Source organism: Thalia democratica, chromosome 2, assembly GCF_965202585.1.
Source record: "Thalia democratica chromosome 2, ktThaDemo2.hap1.1, whole genome shotgun sequence".
Classification (NCBI taxonomy): domain Eukaryota; kingdom Metazoa; phylum Chordata; class Thaliacea; order Salpida; family Salpidae; genus Thalia; species Thalia democratica.
In genome coordinates, this window is record NC_139166.1 from 59,405,374 (window position 1) to 59,429,879 (window position 24,506).

The following is a 24,506-nucleotide window of genomic DNA, read 5'->3' on the forward strand; positions in this document are numbered from 1 at the left end:
CTGGTCGAAAATTATAACAATAAGAAAATTAAAAGGTAGTTATCATTTTTAAACAACGTATAAAATAATCAACTACTCATACAATCTTATTGCTTAATAAAATGCAATAAATCGAAAACTAAAAGTTTAAGTAGTCTTTATTTAGTGAGTTTTATACGCAGCTTAGAAAAACTAAGCTCAAATACATACTAAACAAATACAGTTGAAGGAAACATAGCAACAACTAAAATAGTTAAATTATTAAACTACTTTTTTTTTAATAAAAAGTTTAGTTTTGGTTAGTTGAAGGCATTTTAATGTTTTCAACATATTGATGTATCATTAATTTCTCTAAGCCATTCATTACCCTAATAAAAAACCCTAAGACATAATACTGTAGCCGACCCTTATAAAATACGTTTTTTGACTCAAGTTTTTGTAATTATTTGTAAAACAAGTGTATTTTAGCTTAGCATATTTTTATTATGCATACATTTTTCTAAGTTTTTTATAAATATTAACAGTTAAAAAACTAATACATACTAAAAGAAAGCATAACATTTTAAAACTAAACTTTTATTTTTTATACATCTGTGTAATGTTTTAAGCTATTTTTATTTGAAACATTTATGTCTTTATTTTCTGCAATATTGATATAATTAACAAAACTATACAAGTAATACTATACTTCAAACTACAACAAACTTTAAAAAAAATTCTTATTACGTAGTTAGTTGTTAATCGAATTAAAAAAAGGAAAGCTTAAAAAGTATGGTCTCAAGACCTGGTATACAAAAATAAAAATTTTGGTTATCGAGTCGTACACCTTTTAAATACTTTTTATCGTCTTTTCCAGAACTATCTACTGTTCTAGTCGCATAACTTTTTTAATCTGTTTTATTAAATCGAACCACTAATTTTCACCATCAATATTTCTACTTACATGCAAACTTTGTAAATTTACGAAATAGTTGGAACAATTAACATCTCAAAAGCAAAGAAACATAAAACAACCCAAGCTGTAACTATTTAGCAGTATAATAGTTTTTTCAAAATTCATTTAGCCAAAAATTTTTAAAAATATTTATAATAAATAAAAAAGTAAGCAGTACGTTGAATATGCAAAGTGTCACTTTAGTTCAACACGTAGAGCTGGAAAGTAAATGGAAAAATTAATCTAAATTGTATGGTTTTTGCTGATTTTTGTGGAGATGGTTACAATGAGTTTGCCTGTTGTAATTCTTGTTAGTTTTTGTTTACTTGTTTATTATAATTACTTTTATTGTAAAAATAGTGTATGGTATTAAAATTTGATTAATTAGGTATAATTGGTACTGAAAGTTGATAAATGGTAAAAAAAAGTTAAACATTTAATTTAAAAAAAAGTATGTAAATATGCTATAATCGAAAATTTTACAATATAGACATTGTTGCCAAAAAACCTGGATCCTAAAAAACCTAAAATTTGAGAATTTAAGCAAATATCTGGAAACACCTGGAATTGGAAGAATTTTCAACAACTTTACATTTCAATTAATAAAATTTTGATTTGACACAAAAATTTATTGTATAGATAACACTTTTTTGTTGTAAATCTATTTTTATTAAAAAACACATTTAAAGAAGCTTTAGTATATGTTTTCAATGTCAATATATTATTTAACCCAGTTTTCTACCTTAAACTTAAATCAGACTTAATATAGATCCTTAAACATGTAATTTTAAAAACCTGAAAAATTTTTGAAAACCTGGAGAAAGTTTGACAAAAAACAATTGACAATTTACTCTGTATAGAGTAACTAAAAGGTGTTGTTCTAATAATGACTTTATGTTTTATAAAAAGGCCATAGGGGAGGGATCCAATATTTTTTTCTACAAAAATTAACATTGGCTTTTACTTAATTACCAGCCAGATTTTATAGAGTTTTTAATTTAATTATAAATTTATTGTTTTAATTTTTGTTTTCAAATTTGCCACCTCTTTCATTTATACTTTTATTAAGTTTCAATGAAATATTCTATAAAAATATTAACTTAATGTAGTTTAAAGTACAAAATTTATTATTTTAAAAAAGATGTTTTCTAACTTTACATCAGAGAAAAATCAAATGGAACGCTTTCGCATACTGTTAAGAAATACAGAATACTTGAAAATGCCAGTCACGTTCTGTTGGACGACATAAATAAAAATGGCAAATTGGAACTTCTTGTTTCTCACACTGACTGCTATGTGTCTGCATACAGGTATTAAAGCTATTTTTTAACAATTTATTTTTGAAGTATTTACACCTTGAGGCTTAATATAAAATTTACTTATTTTAAATATTGTATTTATCGTTATTTTATGTATAGTATTACATAACTTTACTAAATTTGTAAAGTTTTTGTTTTAACAATAGATAGTTATATAGTTTGATTGGGAAATTTAATGTTTCTACTGTTTTTTATACTTTTGGTTCAAATTAAATAATTAAAGTTTTTAACTTAAAATTTGGCAACATAAATTAACCCTTCAAAAAACATTGCACATAATTATTCTACGTGCAAAAAGCAGTACTGCACTAGCAGTAGTATACTTAAGGTAATGTTTTAGTTTGCAAAATAAATATTGATATTAATATAAAAACATTCTTATAATAACCATTTTAAATAAAGATAGAATTCAAAATAGTTTACATAAAGTAACCTCTTGCTTATTTACGCACATTGTGTCCACAGACAAAATGCGTAAAGATACAAGAGATTGTAAAGATACAAGAGTTACCACATGTACTTACTATAATGGCTGTTTTTTGATACTGCTTCTAGTTAAAAGTAGACTGGGGACTTCTCCAATTTTAACAATTTGTTAACTTTTATTTATAAAAATGAATACAAAAGATAAAACTATGTATACATATGTGAAAAAAAGGATTTAAATTTATATAAAATAGTAATATTTGTTGAAAAAGTTTACTAATTTTAATAATTAGTAGATTTTATCTTTATCTTTATTTATATGTGACTTATTATTACTTCAAATTTATATTCTATTCTACTTAGCAAATTCAATTTATAATTAAGCATTTGTTTAGAATTAAGAAATAGTGTGGTTTCTGTATTAAAATTTGTTTCTATAACCTTTTACAAAAATATGCATTTGGTGCTGTGCTGGATTTCTTCTTTTGATCAAAAATATATAAAATATAAGAAAAATGTTTAATAAAAATTGTTTATGCTACTACAACTTTTTTAACTTGACCTTTGCCCACATAAGGATAGACTTGTCTTGCATTGTGTTAAAGATATATTAATGGATTTTTTGAGTAGGAATGAAATTTCATGCTATAAGGATTTAAGGAATTAAAATATTCTAATTGTTTAAGGCCATAGGGGGAAAACATTTTTTTTTACAAAAATTAACTTTGGCTTTTATATGAAAGCTTTAAGTACAAACTACAAGCCAGTTTTTATAGAATTCAAAAATATCATTTAAATTTTGAGATATTTGTTTTTTGTAAAAGTTTTCCAATATAAATGTATGGACCGCAAATTTTTCTAGGTCAATTTTCTTGGAAATTTTAAAATTCACAAAAATCTATCTCCTCCTTCATTTTTTAAGCAATCTTCTTCAAATTTTAAGGAAACGTTCTTTATAATAAAAGGAAAAAACGTTACTTTAGAATTTTATTAATTTGAAAAATAAAAGTTTTATCACAAAAATTAAAAATAAAAGTGTTTTTTTTTCAAAAAAAAAAATATTTTTACAAGAAATTTGTTTAATTCCAAGTAACGTATTCTTGTTATTGTATAAAGATTAGACTGTGAAAGTTTTGAGAAAATTGCTTGAAAAATGTAGGAGAAGATAGATTTTAAATGAAATAGTCTTTTTTTTGCTGTTTTAGTTTTCCCTTCCCATAGGGAACCTATTATGCGGCCCGACTTTGACTGGTCATATCTCAAAAAATAATTCGGATTTTTTAAAATGATAAAAACATCTTGAAGCTTAGAAAAAACTTTATAAAATAAGATCAATTTGTAAAAAACATGGCTTACCCCCTATGGCCTTAAAGGTATAAAAGGAGGGGTGTTAAGACAACTAAGCTAGAAAAATCAAAGTCATAGAGTACAATAGGATCCTTATGGGAGGAACAAACTAAAAATGTGCAATGTGAATTTTGATTTAATCTCTTATTGTTAACAAAATTTATGATATACTGAGGTATAACTAAATGTTTATCAATTAGTCAACAAACATAAGTTTACAAAGTCTAAAGATATAGAGAGGTGAGTTAGCATTGAAAAACATATTTTAAATTAAAAATATATAATAAACCTAATTTGTGCAATATAAAAAAAAAAGTTTTAACTTTTTGAATTTTTTAGAATTCTAAAATGTGTAACTAAATGAGAGTGCGTAACATTACCAGTGCGTAAAGATGCAAGAGGTCACTGTATTTCAAGAATAAGAATTTCATTTTATGTGAATCTATCAGTACATTTTTATTACAAGGTGGAATGAAAAGAAGTGCAAATTGCAGACGTTGCAGATATGGAGATTGCAGCATTTTGCAGGCAACATTGCAATTCACTGCGGTGAGAACGAGCAGGCCAAGTTGATGGTTTCCCAACCCGGTTGCTCCTATGCAGTCCTGAGAATCAACAAGAAAGACTGGGTTGGTCTGATATAGTTTCTGAATTATGTTTAGTATTTGTTTGTTAGTTTGAATCTTAAAAAGTTCCAGGTTGATTGTAAGTATAATTTTGATGAGTGTTGCAAATTTGTTTAATTCACTTTAGCCAACTTAGCTTTGAACAAAAATCACATGTTACTTGTTATAGTAATTGTTTTTTTGCGAGTTACCACTTTTAAATAGTTTCAATTTTTTTATATCCTTCTAAATGTTAAAATTTAAAGTTTTGTTTTTGTAGAAAATACTTCTACAAAAAATAAAGCACTTAAAAGAATTAATACTTTAATTTAATTATGAACCACATCCCTAAAAAATATAAATACTTCTAAAAAATGTACTTTTCACATCTAACAAATAAACTTTATTTTTTTAGATGAGTCCAAAAGTAGGTTTTAATCTTGAAATGTTCAATTATTATTGTTAATAACCATTGATCTTTCCACTTTACTAAATATCAAAAGTTAACATGATTTTTATTAATTTATATAGAAAAATCTGCTAGTTTTTTTCATTTAATTTAGATTTCTTAAAACTATTATAATACATTTTATTGTTGGTACTTTACTAAAGTTATTAAAATATTTTCGCTTATAGCAATTTTTCTAAAACTTTCAATTTTTTTAATACTTGAAACTTTAGATAAAATCTATATTTTTTAAGCTGCTACATGAGCTTTTTCCATTCGATATAAACTAGCTATCTTTACAAGTTTTTGTTTAAATAAGCAATTCTTTACAAACTTTAAGGCTTAAACTTATTGTCTTATTAGTAGCCTTTCAATAGCCCTTTGACTATTTTTGTTTTTTGAAAAAAATAATTACAAGTAGAGTGCTATAGTTTATTTTGTTTAACAACAGCTGTTTCGAAAGACAGATAGTCAATCTCTTCAGGCTTCAACAAAATAAGAATAAGCACGTTTTAGGCAACTATTAATAAATACAAAATAACTATTCATGCGTAAAAAGAAAGTAAATGAAAGTAAAAAGAGAGAGAAAGTAGAAATGCTTTTTGTTAATTATTTAGATTAGAATAAGTTAGCAATTAGAAAAATATATTGTATTGTAATTATAATAATAATAATATCAGAATGTTTGATTATAGTAAATTATAGTAATAGAAAAAAATAATTAAAAATATTAGCAACATTGTTTTGATTAAAATATTATATACTAGTTTTAATGTTGTATTCTGATATTGTTTAATGGTCTTAATAAGCTACAATAATTCTACTACTGCCATAGGGATCAAGGTATTTTTGTTGATAAGTTATAAAGTTTTATACAAAAGCTTCAAGCAGAATTATAAGTCACTTTAATATTAAATTCCAGTTAAATTTCAAAACTTGTCAGACTTGTTAAAAGTTTCTGTTCAAAATTAAAGCCCACAGTTTTTTATAATCATTTTCCCACAAATTGAAAATGTCATTAAAACTTATCTCAGGGTTGCCAAAAAACCTGGAATCCTGGAAAACTTGGAATTTGAGAAATAAAAAAAAAACCTGGAATTTTAAACAACTTTTACAGTTTAAGCAGTAAAATTACGATTTAACACAAAAATATATCTTATCAATTTTTTTTATTTTAAAACACATATAAAGAAATTTATAAATATCGTTTTATGTCGTTATACTTTTTAATAAATTTTTTTTTAACTTAATTTTAAACTAAAAAAGACCCTTAATTTATGTGTAATTTTAAAGAACTGGAAAAAAAAATTGAAAATCTGGAAAAGTTTTTAAAAACTTGGAAAATTTGCCATAAACATTTGACAACCTTGTTATCTTCTTTTTTGTTGGAGTTAGAGACTTCGAATGTAAATTAAGAAATTTTAATTAGTATTAATATCTGAAATAATGGAATTCGAACAAAACTTTAAATATAAACTTTCAACTTTAACTCCAATATAAATGATCTCCCTTTTAAATAAATAAAGAGACTTTACCTCCAAATTAAAAAGTTCCAAGTCTTAGTATTTTAAAGTTTATTAAGAGTTAATTGTAAAAATTGTAAGAAAATGTATTGAAAAATAAAGGAGTAGTTAGATTTTAAATATTTTTTTTGTTTATATTAGATCGCACGTACTAAAATTAAACTTACAAAGTTATCCTCTTAATTTAAAATTCTACACTGTGTTTTTAAGCTGTGAAAACTTTCTGGTAGCTGAGATAGTATTATAGAAATTAGAAACCCCTATCGGACCCCTATGGCTTTAACATTGTATATTGTTCACTTTTAACTTTACACCAAGAAAATCAAACCTAGACCACCTAAGTAAACAACATATGTTGAAAAATAAAAAAAGTAAATGACAAACTTAAATAATCAATTTTTGCTACTGACTTTGAAAATTAATACACAATAAGTTTATAATTAATAATAATAAAATAGGTTGCGCCTCCCATAAGGATCCTATTGTTGTTTCCGACTTTGACCAGCTATATCTCAAAAATTATTTTGAATTTTTAAATCTGCAAAAAGTGTCTTGTAGCTTAGTAATCACTATATAAAATAAGATCAAAAACCAAAAAGGGTATTTACCCCCCCCCCCCTATGCCCTTAAGTTTTTGTTACATACATAACTGACCATTACGTTTACAAAGCTCTAAAATTTCAACCTTAAAATTTTTAAGATTAGTTATTCAGAAGTAATTTCAACAAAAAAAAAATGGAAATTATCAGCTAGCAAGGAAACAAAAACAATTTGAAAAGATAATCATTTTAAGAGGAAAGGAAAGTGTAGCTAATAAAATAAAGATAAATAAAATAAAATTTTTTGGGGTCAATTTACTCAGATATTAAAAAAAATACTAAAAATCTATTTTCTTCTTCATTTTTTTAGCTATAGACCTCAAACTTTCAGGAAACGTTCCTTTTATAGTTTAAAAGACTTTGAATGTTGGAATTTTAGAAATAAAAAAAATAAAAATTTCAGATAAAAAAAGGTGGTTTTTCATTTAATAAAAATTTTATTTTTTCTTATTCAATAATACACTTTCTGTGAAAATTTGAAGAAAATTGCGTAAAAAATGAAGGAGGAGATAGATTTTTAGTAAAATGGTCTTTTTTCGCGTTTTTAGTTTTCGCCTTTTATAAGGAACCTAGGTCACCAACTTTGATCGCTCATATCTCAAAAGTTACTTTGAGTTTTTTCAAGCAGTTAAAAATGTCTGATAGCTCAGATAAAACTCTATAATATAAGATCAACTTATAAAATTAAGGTACACCCCCCCCCCCTACGCCCTTAACAAAGTCTGCTCCGACAGTTTTTGAGCATTATTTTTTATAACTTACCAGACTAATATTTGATAAACTACTGACAACTTGTACAAAATTGACTATAAATTATTAACTAAAGTATTTTATACCGAACTATAAATGTAATACTCAATTTTTTGTTTAATATACTTCTAAATATGTTTTTGCCGCTTTTCACCAAAATGTATTAACACATTTACTAAAAAGTGTTGGGATACTTTATTTATATGTTGATAAAATGTACAAAGGCTTATTTATTGTTAAAATGTATAAGTATATATGTTTTTAATTAAACAAATATAAACTATTGAACTAAAATCAAGTAGAAATAGTTAACTTCCTTTTAAAATTCCGTATGATTGAAAAATATCTGAAACTTGAAATAAATTTCTTTTAAACTGTATAAGGGTAGACTTGATATTTTGATAAATTTTCTAAGTTCTGAGATAAACAGCAATGAAAAATTTGTTCTAAAAATGTTTGTAAGAGAAATTTTCACAAATCTGTTTGTATCTTGTAAAATAATTAAAACATTCTTGTTCTGTTGAAGTATACTTTTAACTTTTATTTAAGGACAAATGTGAACTCTTGTAAAAGCTGTTTACTCCCCTATTGCCGCAATAAGATTTACTATGGAATATTTTATTAAATATGTTTGTTAAAATATCGTGCTTTTCACTGGTAGTCATACAATATTGCAGTTTCTTCTTTATATATAGTTAACAGTAAAAAATGGGTATAACATTGACAAATAATGTCATTATACTAAATGGTGATCCTGTATGTATTTCTTACTGGTTTAATTTTTTAAATTTCTTTCTACAAACTTTTTCTTCATACGTGTGAAAGTTAAATTATAATTAAGCTGATATGAATACGAAAATAGTTTAGAACATGTACTAATTAATTTTAGTAAGTTGTATTATATTTTTTTGTGTTTTTGTAAAAATCTTTTTTGATATCTATAATAACTAAATTGTTTTATTTTTCGTAAATTTTCTTAAATAAACAAAAAACTACATTTTTATTAAAATGTTGTATTCAACACCTTACACGTTGCATATCACACTACTTTAATGATTTTCAAAGCTATTTGTTTTTATTATATGAAGTTTATATAAATTGTTTAATATTTACTCAGGAATCTAGCGTGAAAGACATTGATGAAGACGTGAATCTTATCAGTCACTACAATGTTTGGGGCGCTGGATTCGTTATATTCACCACTTTGTCGAGGTTCTTAATCTTTTACATATATAAACTAGCTTAAAATATATTGTTTAAATTCATGAACTAACATCGAGAATAAAAAGCTGAAGAAAAAAAACTATATTTAGAAGTTTTAAAATTAATTACAAGCAAATATTTTTACTATGCTTTTATTGTAAACGACCTTTGTATGATAAAAATAATGCACTCATGAAAGCCTAAATAAAAACTTAATAGTTCTACTTTAGTTGAAATAGTCCTTCAAGGATTGACTATTTTTCTGCCACAACTGAATTTTGAGCCTGATCTGCTCTACACATTGCTTGAGTTTTCTCTCACAAGTCTTGCTAATTTTGTCAGTCAAAAACTCTTTCACTTCTTTTAGCATTTCTTCAGTCGCAAAATTAGGAGTAGAAGCTTCAACGATCTTGCCCAAGTGGTGACTTCCCTTGAACTTCCCGTAAAAGACACCCCACTGTTCCTTGACAAACTTCCAAGATTCGTCTCGACCCAACTTGGATCTTGTTGCCATGCCATTAAGGATCTTGTATTTTTCGTTGTCACGCACGTGGCTTGACATCATGTAGTTTTGAACAAGTTTGAGACATTCCAAACCCTGTACGCATCCCAAAGCTGCTTCGATTTCACTCTTCTCTTCCATGGAATCAACTTTCTTGTGGAGCTCTACCATGATGTTTAAAGCCTCAAGACCTCCTTTTGAAGTGTAAACTTCGTAGTCGGAAGAACGAATTTCTGGACTGATTGGTGTTGAGTTCTTGAAGAAGTTGTTCATAATTTCCATGCACTCTTGCTTGACTTGGTCGTCGTTTGAAACTGTGATGAGAAGCGCTCTCAAGCTGGCATCCAAATGAGATTCATTTTGTTTAGCTTCCATACCAATATGGGCCATGGCGCTACTGAAAAGATCTTTTTTGAATTGAGAAAACTTGTTTGAAGCTTCATCGTCATTCCACATAAGCTTAGTCATTGCGCTTAGGCTTTTGACGATCTCCTTCCACACTGGATACTCCTTTTCGCTTTTGAAAACTTTTAGCAACTCAAGATATGTGGCAAACGAAGTTTGTCCAGTTGTAGCCATTGCATGGACGTCACTGACTATGTTGAGACGATCAAAGCAGTTAAGTTGTCCGTTTTCAATTTTGGTAATTAGTTTGGACAAAATATCTTGGCTGTAATTCACTCTGTAGAAGCCAATAAACCCTGGGTTGATTTTAAACCAGTCGTTTGCACCAACACCTTCCACTGTTATCCGATCTGACTTTGATGAAAAGATAAAAGATTGTTGTTCTTCAGAGGTTGATGTGGATATTGTAATTGGCACTTGCCACGAGCTGCCACTTTCATCACATGAAGAAATACAAAACTTTTTCTGGGATAAATTCAGTGTTACAGAGTTGTCGTTTTGGCTAGCAACATACACGTCAATAACAGGGTACCCCATCTGTTTGGTCCAAGTTGACATAACCTCTTCAACTGGCTTACTGCTAGCATCTTCGAAACATTTCCACAAATCTTCTGTTTGTGTGTTGGAGTATGCGTGCTTTTTAAAATACGCCTTCATGCCTTCTTTGAACTTATCTGCTCCGATCCAAGAGTGAATCATTCCTATGATGTTACTTCCTTTTTGGTAAGAAATAGCATCGAAAATTTCCCCAATTTCACCTGGATGATTGACTGGAATTTCAATAGCGTGACTGTTTTCTAGGCTGTCAGCATCTAATGCCTTTATTGTGACATCATTAACGTACTGCTCCCAAACTTTTAAGTCATGGTCACAAATGTGTCCTGCATCGTACATCATAAAAGTTGCAAACCCTTCGTTGAGCCACAAGTGAGTCCACCATTCCATGGTGACCAGGTTTCCGAACCACTGGTGAGACACTTCATGGCAAACAACTATTGTTACCCAACATTTCTGCGCTACGGAAGATTCCATTTCGTCTACGAGAAGAGCTGACTCTCTGTAAGTGATCAGTCCCTAGTTTTCCATGGCGCTGCAAGCAAAGTCGGTGATAGCAATCAAATCAAGTTTGTTCATTGGGTATGGGCAGGAAAAGAACTCTGTAAAGTACTCCACTGATTTGATAGTGACTTCCAAAGGGTAATTTCCTTGACTTGATTTTCCTGGTGGAGTGTAAACTTTGACTTCGACCCCGTCATTAGTCTTGCCTTGAACGTAGTCGAATGCTCCAACTACAAAAGCCAGCAGGTAAGTTGACATCTTCTTTGTCTTTGCGAAGACGACCTTCTTTGTTACTTTATCTTCAAGAACTACTTCGCTGATGACATTCATGTTTGACAAGGCAACGAGGTCTTTTGGTACAATTAAAGTAGCATCAAAAGTTGCTTTCAATGCGGGCTCGTCCCAGCAAGGAAGGCAACGTCTGGCGTCGGTTGCCTCGAACTGAGTGATCAAGTTGTAATATTCAACACCGTCCTTGTTTGTGACTAAAGTGCGGTAAAATCCGGCCATTTCATCGTTGTGAATTCCTTTGAAACTCATTCTGAGGACTGCAGGACCCACAGGAATCACATCCTCGAAAACCAGAGTGCAAGTCTCATCGTCTTTGTTGAGATTCACCTGAGTTGGAACGACACTAACTCCTGAATGTTGAAGGCTGCACTCTTTGATTTTCAATTCTTTGCTGTTCATTTTAATTTCCTTCGTGGCTTCATTGACCTGTTATAAGTTATTTTTTTTAGTCCTTAAACCGTTTTTGATTACACTTTTAATCAATATCGTCTATGATGTTGCGTGATTTTATTCAAAGTTTTCGACTTAATTAGATTTAAGAAGATTTTTATCTATTCTTATTTTTACAGTTTATTATCAACAAAACAATGTTTCACTCCTATATTTATAACAACTGATGATCTCCTATATGCCATTATAGTTTGTTGATAATAAGTTGTATGTTGATAGTTAAAAAGTATGTTTAGGTATTTAATACTTAATTAAAAATATAAAATATTTAAATACACTTAAAGTCGAAAACTACAAATAAAGCAAAAAATAATAATGAATATAACTATCGTCAGCATAAAAGTTTTACTGAAATCAAAACTTACATATAAGTCAACTGATTGGTTTCCTTCAAAAGTAAAAGTTTCGAATGAAGGTGTCAATGTGACATCATAGTTTATAGGTGTAACGTTGGTAGGCAAACGAGAAAACTCCATTGTAGTATTTATTTTAATTGTTTATATACGTCTGTTGAGTTAGAATGTTTAAATATATTGAATTTTTTATTTAATAATTATCTATATAATATAGTGTTTGAAGATTAACTTCACTATGCAAATTTAAATCCTAGGTAAACATAGTGTAACACAGTGCTTCTGAACCTTTTTCTAGTGGCGGAACCCTTTTCCAAAGTTCAACTTTTCCGCGGAACCCCTAATTTTAATTTTACATAAAATGTTTAATATAATATTTCCTGCAGAAAACAAAAGAATTTCAGTGAAAAACGATTTTTTAGCAAAACTATATCATTGTTAGAAATTATACCAATTGTAATAGTATTAAGTCAAGTCAAACTCAAAGTGCGCCAGAGGCAATAGATATTTTATGATTCTATAATAAATAAACGAAAACAAACATGTTAAACGCAACGTCATAAAAATCTTTCCTTGCATAATAAAAACAAAATGAGAGCTACAAATAATAACGAAATGAACATGAACCTAATCGAATTCACAGACTACTGTAATGAATGGGTAAGATGCCAAACGAAAAATAAATAAAAAACATTTAGTGCGAAACTTGAACTTGTCTTTTAGCAACAAGCATGTCAATATGCATTTTCAAAATAAAAATTTAAAAAATTTGCAAACATTTTTGCAAACAGGGCACCTATTAATAATGAACACCCATTAAAAGTCCTACCGCTAGATACACACTAAGCAGATCAATGAATGCTATAATTATATATGTTTTCCATTTTATGTGTTCTATTTTTTTTAAGTTTTATGATTATGTTTCTTTTTCTTTCAAATTTCTTTTTTAAATTTCGAAAGGCTTCCCGGAACTCCTGAGAGGCGTTGCGGAACCCTAGGGTTCCGCGGAACCCCATTTCAGAAGCACTGGTGTAACACAATAAGTTTATTATTACCAAATTAGGCTACATCGCATATTGTAAAAAATTATATGCTTTATTTAATTTATTATATTGTTACAATATTATATTATCAGCTAATAAAATGCCATTTATTATATTTTGTTGCATTTTATTTTTATGTGGTTGTTAATATTAACAAGTATATCTAATGTTCACAATAGAATCCATATTTTAAACATTTTGATTTAAACAGGTGTTGTATGGCTATATAAGTTTATTAATAAAGTAATGAAATTGTATAATACCAAACATACGACATATATCAATTTAAAGTAATGGTACTGTTCACTAAACTCATTTTAACATTCTTACATATTCGTAACATAGTTATTTATAACAACCAAAACAATATCACCAGTCACTTCAAATATGTTTGAATAATTGTTTTTTTTTTTCAAAAAAGCTTATACTCTTAGTTGTCAATACAGTAACCTCTCGCTTATTTACGCACATTGTGTCCACAGAAAAAGTGCGTAAAGATATGAGAGATCGTAAAGAAACGAGAGGTACCAAATATACTCACTATAATGGCTGTTTTTTAATATTGCTTTTAGTAAAAGCAGACTGGGCACTTTCCCACTTTTAATTATTTGTTTACTTCATTTATAAATATGGAAACAACAGATAAAACTATACATATATTAAAAAAAAGGATTTGAATTTCTATAAAATAATAATAATACGAGTAGAAATAATTTTACTATTTTAATAATAAGTAGAAATTATCTTTATCTTTATTTATATGTGACATTTATATTCTATTCTACTTAGCAAATTCAATTTATAATTAAGCATATCTTTACAATTATAAAATGGTGTTTATTAATATATAGGGCAAGACTGCTGTATTATTTCTTTGTGTTTTAAACTCTCATTATATCATTATTAAACACAGTCATGTTTATTTCTGAATTTTGATTTAATCTCTTATTTTTAACAAAATTTCTGATATACTGAGGTATAACTAAATGTTTATCAATTAGTCAAGGAACATAAATTTACGAAGTCTAAAGATATAGAGAGGTGTGTTAGCATTCAAAAACATATTTTAATTTAGAAATATACATTAAACCTGATTTGTGCAATATTAAAAAAAATTAAAATTTTTATATTCTGAATTTTATAGAGTTCTGAAATGCGTAACTAAACGAGAGTGCGTAACGTCACGAGTGCGTAAAGATCCGAGAGGTTACTGTACTACAACTAATTTAAACAAAATTCAAAGTGTTAGCTAAACAGATGAAACCATAAACTGTTGATTTAACATCCTTACACTTAACAAATACTTACAAATAAAACAGCATAATCTAAAACTTTATTTATATGTGATTTATTTTACCTACCTCCAACTTTTAATAACTGAACTGAATGCTTAAGTAGCAAACAGCTGTTTTTTTTATCCACATTCGTTTGTAGTGTGAAGTCATAATTCTAAACAACAATAGTGGGCGCCCCACCTACACAGTATATCGAGAGAAAATAGAATTTCATAATCTGATGATATAGATCAGGGGTCGGCAAACTGCGGCCCGCGGGCCAAATGCAGCCCTCAAAGTTAAAGTTTTCGGCCCGCTAGCTCCTTTTTAGCCGAAAATATACATTTTAAAAACAACAAAAATTAAATATTCAAATATACTCTTTACTTGTCCTCTAATATTGCTTAATTTATTATATTTTTGATCTTAAATAAGATTTTTCTTTTGATAACTATTTTTTTTTAAATAAATGCAGCCCGCGAGCAATTTTTTCTAGGAAAATTGGCCCGCGAGTATCATCAGGCTGCCGACCCCTGATATAAATTTTACTTTGTCAAAATATTGCAAAAGGTAAATTCAAGTTTAGAAGCATTTAGAAAATAATAAAACTCAGAGTTTTTATTATTGAAACAGAAATAACAATTTAGACAGTTCTCTAATACATTAGATGTTTTACTTTTTTCACGACCAGTTTTTTGTGAATGCTATCAATTTAGGTTGTCATCTAGTATATGATTATATTGTTATAAAATTTACAACTTAAGTTTTTACTATTCACACTTTTAGCTACAACTGACTTTAAATAATGCATGCTGCTTTGCTGTAGTTAAATTTTCAAAACTTGTTGTGCAATATGTTGCTATAGTATTTTATAACTCACTTGCCACTGATAAACAGCTTTAAGTAGTTCAGGTGTTGTTAATAAAAATTGATAAGACTTTTAGTGCTTTAAAAAGGTGCATATTCAACATGAATCAGTAATATAATTAAAAAAATACATTAGAAATATTTAAAACTATCAAGGCAAACTTTGTTACAGCTAACAAAAATGTTAATATTATACTATTTTACTGAAGATTAAATTTAAAATATAATTGTTCACTAAGCTTCCCATAACACAAATATTTAAAGTAAACATGACAACATAACCATAAACTTTTATATTATTTGTAAATTTTTGGCTTACATCTTAAGATGTTACTCTTAGCTCTTTTACCTACAACTGATTTTATAAAATGCATTTTGCTATAATATAGTATCATCTTCAAATATTTCTGATTCAAGTTTTTAAACAGTATCAATTAGTAAATAATTAAATCCACTAAACAACACTTTATAAAATATATTATTTTCTTTTATATCAAATAATATTTAAATCATTGGACCCCATTTAATAAGTTGTAAAACAATATCATTCTTTTAATATTTATTACTACTAAGAATAAAAACTTAAGTGAAGTTTCATTCACCTTTTTTCTCTTGTTAGTTTATTGATGAAGGGGAAAATTATAGAACTGCATTATATTATAATATAAATTTTGTAAAATGAAACATATTAATAAAATGTAGAAACTAAAAAAATTATAACTAATTTACAAAAGCATCTTAATATTTTTCTAAAATTTAATTTAAAACAGGAGTGGGAGGAATAATTTTTTTTAATATGTTAATGAAATTCTATGATACTTAATGTATGACATATAGTATCTTGAATCAGTAGTACTGTTCAACAAATTCATCTTAACAATTTTACTCTCTCATACCATAGTTACTTAGAAATAAATAGAACTACATAATCTGAAATTTAAAATGTATTTGATTTTAGTATGTATTGCAATTAAGTTGTTACTGTTAGCTCTTTAGCCACAGCTAATTTAATTTTGAATATTCTGCTGTTATATAGTAACATTTCGAAATCATTTCTGAAGTAAAACTTTAGCATACTTTTTAAATATCCAGTAGCTACTTTTTACTAGCATTAAATTATTTTAAGTACTTTCAATGTGTTTTCATACGGTTTTTTTTTAGTGCTTTAAGTAAGCACATATTCAACTTATTTCACACACATTCATCTAAAAAAAAGTATTTAATGTTTTAAAAATTACTAAGGCGAAGCTTCAGTTAGTATATAATGAAAACAATGTTTTTTTTTAAGTTTTTAATCCCAATTCAAAATAATTATCAGCTAAACATAGACACTTAAACTTTAAACTGAAGATAAATAGTTTTAAAAAAATATAGTTTTTTAACTTACGCTGTTCCTCTTGGCTCTTGAAGCTACAACTGATTTAATAGAATGTAATACTGGTATATTTGGTTTTATTTACGGAATTTATAATGTTAAATTTTACATACTAACTTATAACTACAGTTGCTGCTTCTAATTAGCTTTGAGTTGTTTAAAATATTTAGTTTTTTAAACGTTAAAAAAAAATTAAAGCGCTCTAAAAAGGCGCATATGCAACATTTATCCGAGAAATGAATTAAATTAAACTATTTATTAAAAATAAATAACACTAACAAGGCTAAATATTTAACAGCTAGAATAGATAGTAAAACCTATAATTTCATAAATATTTAATGATTTCACCTGACTCTAGTTTTTTAATTTAAAACACGTGTGGGAGGCTGTAAAAACAATAAAAAAAGCAATAAAATTTTATAGTACTTAAAATATTAATGACACATAGCAACTAAAAATAGTGTTATTATTTACTATACTCATCTTAACATTGTTAAACTCTCATAAAACTTGTATTTAAAAAAAAAACAGAACTGTGTTTACATTTTTACTTAGCATTTTAAGGTGTTACTCTTGGCTCTTTTAGCTACAACTGGTTTTGTAGAATGCATTTTGCTTCAAGTTTAATTTCATTTCTTTATTATTTCTGATTTTAGTTTATAATTATTTTCATTTATTTAACAGTTAAGACCACTTAATAACACTTAGTAGAAACAAGTTCAATATTCAATATATTCAATATATCTATAGTCAACATTTTGCCCAACACTAAAGTTTCAAAATTTTTATACTACCAAGGTAAAAGTTTTAACTTGTAAGAATAACAGTTTAAATAAAATATCTTTTAATTTTTTCTTTAAATTTTATCTAAATTTTTTTTGATAAAGAGGGGAAAAGTATAAAAAAGTGTTTAAAAATAAATTTAAATTGTTTTATAAATTGTACTAATGAAATACAGTAATTAAAAGCAGTAGTACTGTTTACCAAAGTTATCTTAACATGCTTACACACTAACAACCTTTTTTGTTAATTTAAAAATAAAATTTTAAAGAAAAACTTATTAAGAGACTTGAACTATACTTATTTTGTATAGAACTTTTCTTAAGGGCATAGGGAGTCCAACATTTTTTTTACAAAAAATAGATTTGGCTTTTATTTCAAAACTTAGAGTATACACTATAACTATAAGATAGTTTTTACAGAACAAAAAAAAATTCAATAACTTCTTAGATACAAAAAATTTGTAAAAGAATTCCAATACAAGCGTATGATTCTCAAGAGCAATTTTCTTGTAATTTTTAAAAATTCACTAAAAATCTATATTCTCCTTCATTTTTAAAGCAATTTAATTCAATTTTTTTTTAAATGTACTTTTTAACATTTCAAACAACTTGTGGAAGCGGATTTTTGAAAAAAAAAAAGTTATTAAAAAAGTATGACCAAAATTAAAAAATAAATAAATATATTTTGTTTAATTTATTTTAATTTTTTTTATTAAAAAATCAGTTTCCTACAAGTTGTTAAAATTTATTAAAAATTTGCTCTGAAAAAGTTTTAAAACAATTGTTCACAAACTGAATGAGGAGCTATATTTTTTATTAAATAGTCTATTTTTGCCGTTTTAGTTTGCGCCTCCCATAAGGACCTATTAAATGATCGCTTTTATCTCAAAAGTTACTTTGAGTTTGAACAAGCGGTAAAAAGTAACAAGTAGCTTATCTAATTATGTAAAAAATAAGACTAAATTTTAAAAAAATGTTTAATCCCTCTATACCCTTAATAGAATGTAACCTGCTATACTGTAGTTTAATTTTAAAATATTTCTGATGAAAAACTTTAGCATACTGATTTATGACTTCAGATGCTTTTCTTATTTGGCATTAAATAGTTTTGAATACTTTTAATGAATTTTGATAAGTTGTTTTTTTTTCTTTTTTTAAGTGCCTCATAAGGTAGATTAACAACATATTTCCCACACATACATTTGTAAAAAAAATCTTAATATTTTTCAAAACTACTAAGGTGTATCTTTTATCAAATGATAAAAATTGAAAATAAACTAATATGTAAATTAAATTTTATGTATACTTTTTTAATATGAACCCAGTGTAGTGTGAAGGTGTTTAATATTTTTTCTGCGCAAAAATACATAATTAGTAGCCCTTTTTAAATTTGCTAAATATTAACACCTTTAAATTTAATTGACTGATAACTGCTTTTAGTATTTAAATTCAACAGGTGAAACCATAAAGCTCCCATAAATTAAAGATCCCATACATATTAAATATTTAAAATGTCTGCATAGGATCTTTAATTGAAACACCCGACTGCTTCTTTATAAAACAAATATCGATTACTTTAATAACTTTTACAAACAATATATATGGATTTAAGTCATTGTGGTTTTATGTATGTCGCTGTGACTTAATTATCGGTCAGTGCTTTGTAATAAGTTTGTTTTTGTGCTTTGTTTTATTTAATTTTTACATTTAAACTAAATCTGCTTCCTAATTACATCTAACTTTGATTTTTTTATAATTTAGACTTAATCATTATAAACATTTAATAAATTAAAATTTCACAAAACAAGTTCCTGTGACTTTTATTTTCTTTACCGTTGTTAAATTTATTGATTCACTAATTAATGGTTATTGTTTTACTTGTTATTCAAAATAGATTACATACTACTTTACATATTAAAGCGCTTTACTTATTTCCTAAACACAAAGAATAAATTATCTAACTTTATAATACAAATTAAGTAGCTTTCCTAATGTTCATATATATTGTGATGTAATTATTAGATATATTTTGTTCAATCATTAGCAACGGTAAATAAATTTGAATTAGTTATTCTTTCCATTCATATAAGTGGTTTATATTATGATTTGTTGTTTTGTTGTGTATTTTAGTTTACTTTACTTAATTTAGACTTAATAATTACTAATATTGTACAGTTTCATAAAAGTCGGATTTAACATTAAGTATTTTACTTATTATTAACTATTAACCTCTAAAAATCTGTATAAATTATTTTTATTTTAATGAACACATATACACCTACTTTAGCTTCTATTCTTTCATTACAGTTTTTATTTTTTTACAGAACCCAGTTGAAGTGTGTTAATCCGTTAACACACAGAAAAATATGTTGGTACAATAAAGGAAGATTACTGTATAATTTGTTTTTATTTTATATTCCAGTGAACTTGTTTCACTAGGATCTTTTGTTAACAAACACTAAATTTAAATTTTGAATAGTTATAACAATTATAGCTACTTGCTAATAATATCGTTACTATTTTTTATATCATTGTAAAAAAATTAATTTAAGTAACAACATATATTAAAAAAGACACAAAGTTTAAAAAGAAAGTTGTATTTAAAAAGCAAGTAAGATGTTAGCACAAAATGAACCACTGAACCTAATTAAATTAGATAGTCATCCTTACACATAATAACTTATTGACTATTTAGTTACTATGTTTAATTTATTTAAGCCGATTGTCTTTGTAGATTGTTGTACAGACATATAAACAATTTTAAAAACTTTATACCTTTGGAATAAAGCTGAATATATTTGATTTAGCTTAATAAAACACTTTAAAATAAACTTTTAGTAGTTATTCAAGCAGTTAAATCATGCGAGGAAAAAATTTGCTAAATAATACATTTGTTGAAACCTGTAAGAGATTTTTTTAATATTTTTTAAAGCTAGTTACCACTATCAATATTTTACCTCAAAACTTTCAAAAGATACTTTAGATCAAAAAACATAACCAACATTGAAATTAAATTAAACAGTTTACAAATACCTCTTGAAGCTTAAAATATCTTTCTTTTATAAACTGCATTTTAAAAACAAAAAAAAATCATTATTTAAACTGTTTAAAGTTCTGCCTAAGTATACTTTAACTAAATTTCTGAAAACAAACAAAGTCTGAATAAAAACACTATAATGTATAATATTACCTTAAATTAACAAAAGCTTTGAATGAAATACTTGTCCATCACTCATCATTTAAAGTAAAACAGTTTTTTTCAAGTTATGCATATTTGTAGTTAAAGCGTGAGAAGATGAAATCTATAAATTCTCTCATAATTAAAAGTTATTTTAATTACTCTATAAACATAATAAGTTTAAAAGTCAAGTTGAGTGTAAAACAATTAGTTTTAGTACTATACAACACAAACATATTTAGCTAAATTTACAAAAGCTGTATACAAAATATTAAAAATATACACTGATGTTATTATAAAACTCTATATCTTGAATTAATCTTAGTTAACAACCTTTCAAAGCTTAACATAATCAAATTATTATTCGGCTTCACAAGTTTTCTTTTAGTTTTTAATTTTTTTCTCCATAATGCATTAATAAAGCAACTTTACTACAATAAACATTTTCTGCTTGCAGATGTTTATTTTTCTTTATAATTATTTGTTTATGTAAAGTTTTTTAACTAATAATTTTTAAAACTTTTAACTCATGCTGTAAATTATGCACGTCACTATCAAAAAGCTTAGTTTTATATTTCTTTTTTTGCTTCACAACTTTTTTTCGACTGCTTGGCCAATATTTACAGCAGTCTAACTCAAAATATTATACTTTGTTTTAAAAAATAATTCAACCAGGATTTCCCAAACTTTTCTCAAAAGGCTTCCTTTAAAGAAAATTAAAAAGCTATGGTCCATTCCAACAACATTTCTCAAAAAAGCACCGTTAAAACTGCTTAAACTTTTTTATTATTGCTCTTCATCATCAACTCCAGATTATATAGTGTAAGATTCAAACTATAAATTATAACACTCTTAAATAAGTTTTTCTCATTAAGCTAGTGTTGCCACAATTGGTCATAAATATTTATTACAAAGCTTTAAATTCAATATTTTTATTAACTCAGTTCAAATCATTATTAAACTAGGATATTTTTCAAACAGCCGAACAAGGTCCAACCCGACGGTGACGTGCCAGATAATCGGCGACATCAAAAAGACAGCAAAGTCGACCGCAACGGCAAGAAGGAGCCGGGATATTTCGCGCTTTGCACGCTAGATGGCACCATCAAGCTCATGGAAGAATGCACCATTCTGTGGTCTGTGCAAGTACGTTTTCGTATGGTTTTATTTTTTGTTAGATAAAATCCAATAATAGACTTGTTAGGAGGTCAAAAGGTGATGTTCATAACAAACTCATAAATAATATGTTATTATTAATACTTAAAATAAAAATAGATAGATTTAATTTAGAGAAGTATAATAAACAGGTGGACCACCAATTGTTCGCCATGGCCAAGTTGGACGTGTTGGGGGACAGTAGGGAGGAAGTGATTGTGTGCGCGTGGGACGGACAGACGTACATACTGGACCACGACCGCAACGTTGTCAGGTACCATTTCCACAAAAACGTGCAGGTTGTATGGGTTGTTGTTTGATTTCGTTCCTAGTACTGTTATTAACTATATTCCAAGAAAAAGTGTTGATGTTTTGTTAGTAAACATCATAATTCTTCAAAATTTTAAGCTGGCATTTGAAAATAATTTTAGTTAAAGTTCGTTCCGTAGTGATTACAGCTATGTCATTAATTTTTACTAAATATCAATTGTTTAAACAACTTTGCAGTCGTTTTGCGCGGGAAAGTTCAGTTACGACGTAGCGGAAAATTTTCCCAGTCTGGCCTACGCGGATTTCACCGGCAAAATATATTTGTATTATGACGTCAGACTGCCGTTTCTAACCGCCAGCGATCTGACCACGGAAGCTGAAAATTGTCAGGTAATAACTGAAGTTTTCAGAAAGCTATTGGACAAAAAGTATTGGACCAAAAGGTTTTTGAACTTAGTATTTAAACTAATGTTGGTTATAGTTAACTTTTTTAAAATTTTTTCTCCTAGTAAAACTGTGCTGGTTAATAGCTTTTTTAGAAATAATTAAAATATATGTAACAATTAGTTTTTAAAAATGTGTTCAAACCAAAGTGTGTTTTTTATAACAAAAGTATATAAGTATTGAAGTATACAATTAAAAAAAAAATTGTAAACACATACCTTTCGTTTATAAGTTTAGATCAGTGTTCCTGAAGTTTGTACTATACCGTAGACTGCAGAATTTGATAAAAATATTTTTAAAGTGCACATAAATTAAAATCATGTTAAAATATACTTTTAATCATTATGATTTATTTATTGTGATGCTTATTCAGAAGTTTCAGCGTGTTTTACTCTAGTAGATACAATCAAACCACAGTGCATCAACATGTTTAAAAAACCTAAGTGCACAGCATTTATCATACAATGGTATTCAATTTGCAATTTTTAAAGTTAAAAATCACAAATTTACAAAAAATTGCTCCTAAACACAATAAAACTCTTAAAATAAGTTAAATATATTTTTATTTACAGATTTGATTAAATAAACTAGATAAACTTTTTAGCTTTTTTACAAATTTTTGTTCAGAAATTTGACAGTGCTCGAATAAAGTACAAGGTGATAAAGCAAAAGTTTTTTAGTTATTAAACTTAAAAAGATACTATTTAATAGATTTAAAATTTTTATAAAAGTAAAATAACATTTTAGTTTGACATAAATATTTTGATAACCTTAACATAAACGTATCATGTGTTTTATGTAATTTTTTTACCTCTCTTTTTGTAGTTTCTTGTTTTATTTTAGTTATTAGTTATGATGACTAAAAAAAACATTACAAGCTTATAAATTTTTTTCCATTAACATTTTTATTGTATTAAAACTATTTCTTATAAACTATTTTGTAAAATAGAACTTAAAAATATAAAATAAATTCATATACTAAATGTATAGTGAACTAACTCAAGTCTTTATTTTTACTCAACAGGGCAAAAAATAAATATTAAAATGTGTCTTACATGAGAAGCCAATGTTAGACAGCCTCAAAAAGCTAAATGAGCTCATAAACACGTGGTCACGAGAAACAGAAAAGATAAAATGAAATTTAATTTTAGAAAATTAAGAAATGGTTTTTAATATGTACTTTTAGAATTTTGTTTTGTATTATATGTAAATCAAGTTTTTAACTTTTTACTGTAAAATTTTATTAAGTTTAATTAAGGTTAAAAAAATAGTTTTCAAAAGCAATTTGTTTTTAGTGGTATTTAATGAATTTATTGTTTATTTCTATGTTTTCATGTTCAATAATTCAAAGATTATGTTTATTTTTAGCGTTTTATTGTATTATTTAAAACTGCTTTTTACTATCTTTGAAAATTATATTGAAAATTTAGTTGACAGAAATTTTAGTAATTTTTAATACAAAATAAATTTTAGTAATTTTTAATACAAATAGTATTTAGCATTAAGTGTTTACATTAATTTTTGTTTTAAGTATAAAACTTATTAAAAAAAGTTACAAGTTTTTTATAACACTTAACTGACTGTGGCATTTTTTTTTCCTACAAAAATCATTTTTTTAAACTAATTAGGAACCTTTATAATCATTGTTCTTCTATTAACACTATCTATAAATAATATATGTTTAAGCATTAGGTAAATTACAAATATAATGGTTCATGTAAATTATTTAAGAACACTTCACTTGTTTTTTTATCATAAAAATTTGTCTAATAAAAGAACATTTAAGTATAATTTATTATGTGACATGCTGACTTGATATGTATTAGGTCAAGTTGTTAGAAAAATAGAGCTCATAAGTATAAATTTTACCTAGACTACAATTAAAAAGAAAATACTATCCCCAAAAAAGTAATTACGGCTAATAC

The 24,506-nt window shown here is 26.5% G+C and overlaps 1 protein-coding gene and 1 pseudogene across 1 annotated transcript; one reads left to right on the forward strand and one right to left on the reverse strand.

The window, feature by feature from the left end:
* The first annotated feature begins 1,198 nt into the window (after positions 1 to 1,198).
* Positions 1,199 to 23,646, forward strand: LOC145829366 (KICSTOR complex protein ITFG2-like). Its single transcript, XM_082937134.1, is given in 9 exon segments — positions 1,199 to 1,223; positions 2,077 to 2,223; positions 4,472 to 4,634; positions 9,048 to 9,142; positions 21,694 to 21,740; positions 21,743 to 21,858; positions 22,020 to 22,166; positions 22,375 to 22,527; positions 23,606 to 23,646. Coding segments are annotated over 7 exon segments (627 nt in total). The 5' UTR covers positions 1,199 to 1,223; positions 2,077 to 2,223; positions 4,472 to 4,577; the 3' UTR covers positions 23,618 to 23,646.
* On the reverse strand, positions 9,360 to 12,316 carry LOC145830193 (puromycin-sensitive aminopeptidase-like; annotated as a pseudogene).
* Positions 23,647 to 24,506: the final 860 nt, after the last annotated feature.